At 32.3% G+C, this 2734-nt stretch overlaps 1 protein-coding gene across 1 annotated transcript; it reads left to right on the plus strand.

Moving 5' to 3' along the window:
- On the plus strand, positions 1-2226 carry sf3b6 (splicing factor 3b, subunit 6). Its single transcript, XM_084090951.1, has 4 exons — positions 1-177; positions 628-746; positions 885-1023; positions 1886-2226. Exons 1-4 carry the CDS (start codon positions 148-150, stop codon positions 1973-1975), a joined length of 378 nt encoding a protein of 125 aa, XP_083947077.1. The 5' UTR covers positions 1-147; the 3' UTR covers positions 1976-2226.
- The last annotated feature ends 508 nt before the right edge of the window (positions 2227-2734 follow it).

Genomic DNA, 2734 nt, shown 5'->3' on the forward strand with positions numbered 1-2734 from the left:
CCGGAAGAACGTCATCACACTGCGCGATCAAGCCAACATAGCAAAGTGCGCAGCTACTTAGCTTGTGCTAGCTGTTACAGATTATACAGTAGTTGAGGCTTTTTCTCGCAAAGTTTGAGTTTTTGTTTCCTTTAAACAGACCCAACCATGGCGATGCAAGCAGCTAAACGAGCGAATGTAAGTCCAGCTTTGGTTCAGATGATCGTTATGTTGATAGGTTGGCCCTCAAATGGCCAATCCGCACTTTTAAGATGGATGTTTATTGTTGTTTTCCTGGTATAAAAATGACCAATTACCTCTAAGACAAACAAGTAAGCGCTATTGCTAGTGGTGTGATCAAATATATATTCCCTGCTTTTGTATTTATACATGTGGACATATTATTTAGGACTCGAATTACCTCTTTTAGAATTACCTCTTTTAGTATAGAAATGTGGTTAACATATCATGTATCATGTTACGTCCATGTGGGGATTCATAAATTCACTTTCATACTTAAATGTCATTCAAAGCACTTGAGGGTGTTCAAATTCTTTAAATGGTGGCGTGGTTTGTGTTTTAATGGTAAGAAACAATTATTTTCAATTTATGTTTATCTCAATCTTCCTCTTTGCTGCTATGTTTCAGATTCGTTTACCTCCAGAGGTGAACAGGATATTGTATATACGTAACCTTCCGTACAAGATCACTGCAGAGGAGATGTATGACATCTTTGGAAAGTACGGGCCAATTCGTCAAATCAGAGTGTGAGTATCAGTTTATTTCTTACATTAGCATACCAATATGCTTGACAGACACTTACTTACAACTACTGATTGTGTTTCATTAATCACGTTTATATTTGTAAGTGCAGCCAGAAACTGATTGTTCTTTTGTTCTTTCAGTGGGAACACACCAGAAACGAGAGGAACAGCCTATGTTGTATATGAAGATATCTTTGATGCCAAAAATGCCTGTGATCACCTTTCTGGATTCAACGTCTGCAACAGATACTTAGTTGTATTGTACTATAATGCAAACAGGGTGAGTTTAACTCTTTTTGTCTTTGATTCAATCACAGTGCTGGGTAGATTACTTACAAATTGTAGTCCATTACTGAATACAAATGACATGATATAAATTGTAGTTAGTCACGAAATTTACATGTAAATTACATTTCACATTTTTTAGGTAATATATTCTTGATTACTTTTGACCTAACTTGTTTATAACGATTCAAATAGTATAACCTTGTAGCCTATTGGTAATTTCAAAGGCAAAGATAAATAATTCTATTTTGTTGATTTCAACAATATGAAGTGCATTACACATTATGACAGGGTTTCCCTAACTAGCATTTGGGAAGGAACTGCAGGGCATTCATAAATTTATGAAAAGCTTAATTAAATCATAAAAAAATATGAATTATAAGAAATTATCTAATAAAAACAATTCAAATAAAATACTAACTAAAAACTAAAAAAAATATTCTATTATTTTATGCTGTGCAGCCTCTCAATTTTCCAATTAATACGTATTATAATCTAATTAGATTTTTGGAATCTGATTACATAATCTAGAAGATTACATATAATCAGTTACTACCCAACACTTATACACAACTTGATGGTGTGAATTTCAAAAAGGTTTTCATGTTTCAATAATTGTTAAATTAGTAGTTCACACATGAGGATACATAAATGACAATTAATATCGTCATTTCTGTTTCAAACACTATGTTATCTTTCTTCTGGGGAACACAACACAAAGATGGATATTATGCAGAATGTTCTTTCCATAAAATTAACTATTGTCCAACGATTCATTTTTGGGTGAACCTTTGACATGTTAATAGCAATGAGAATGTGATAAAAAAGTTCTTACCTTTGTTTCCCCTCCCCCCAAGGCTTTCCAAAAAATGGACACAAAGAAAAAGGAGGAGCAGCTGAAACTTCTCAAAGAGAAGTACGGGATAAACACAGACCCACCGAAATAGTCAACATAGTTTTTTTTTCTTTTTCTGTTATTGTTGTTCTGTTATTGCATCCATCTCCTTTTCCCTTCACCCCATTAAGTAATGTTTTTTTTTTAAAATGTCAGTTGAACACTGTTCATTACTTGGCCTGAAGTCTTGTTATATATATTGACCCCATTTCTTTTTCTGTGAGTTCTGTTAATATCGAATAAATTGGCATTTATTCATCAACATTTGTTTTATTAAATCACTGATTTCCTTTTTTAATATAACTGTCTGGTGTCTTATTTGCACATTTTTATTAAACTAGTTTCACAGTTCCAGAGTTCTAGTGTTTACAAATTAAAATGAATATAATGACTTGATTGATGAACTCTTGGATTCACATTTCTCTGATTAATAATAAAATATTGCATATAACTACACAATGTATATTACTTTATTTGAAGATAATGCTTGTCATTGATGTTTTTTTGTTTGTTTCTGATTGCAAAATAAATATTCAAATAATATAATTGCATATATGGCATTGGTTATGCAGTAACATTAAAGTTGCTTTAGAGATGAGTAAAAAAAGCAACAACATTTTTGCATCCTTAATGCAGCCCCCTATTTTTTGTCTTAAAATATTTTGTATACAGTATTATTTTTAGTAATCCAGTATTATTATTCAATATATTGCGTTGGATTATTATTGGACTATTGTTGCTTCCGTTTTTAATGCACTTCCGTCTGACCATAAATGAGCCAATCATCTGAACGCGCGAGAACGAGGCGCGA

Source organism: Abramis brama (genome assembly GCF_963993115.1).
Source record: "Abramis brama genome assembly, chromosome: 18".
Classification (NCBI taxonomy): domain Eukaryota; kingdom Metazoa; phylum Chordata; class Actinopteri; order Cypriniformes; family Leuciscidae; genus Abramis; species Abramis brama.

Bases quoted from the DNA above. Each gene is read 5' to 3' on its own strand.
- sf3b6 (XM_084090951.1), top strand. From the start codon at position 148: ATGGCGATGCAAGCAGCTAAACGAGCGAAT. The intron at 747-884 runs GTGAGTATCAGT...TTGTTCTTTCAG, and splicing joins CCAATTCGTCAAATCAGAGT to TGGGAACACACCAGAAACGA. The intron at 1,024-1,885 runs GTGAGTTTAACT...CCTCCCCCCAAG, and splicing joins TGTACTATAATGCAAACAGG to GCTTTCCAAAAAATGGACAC.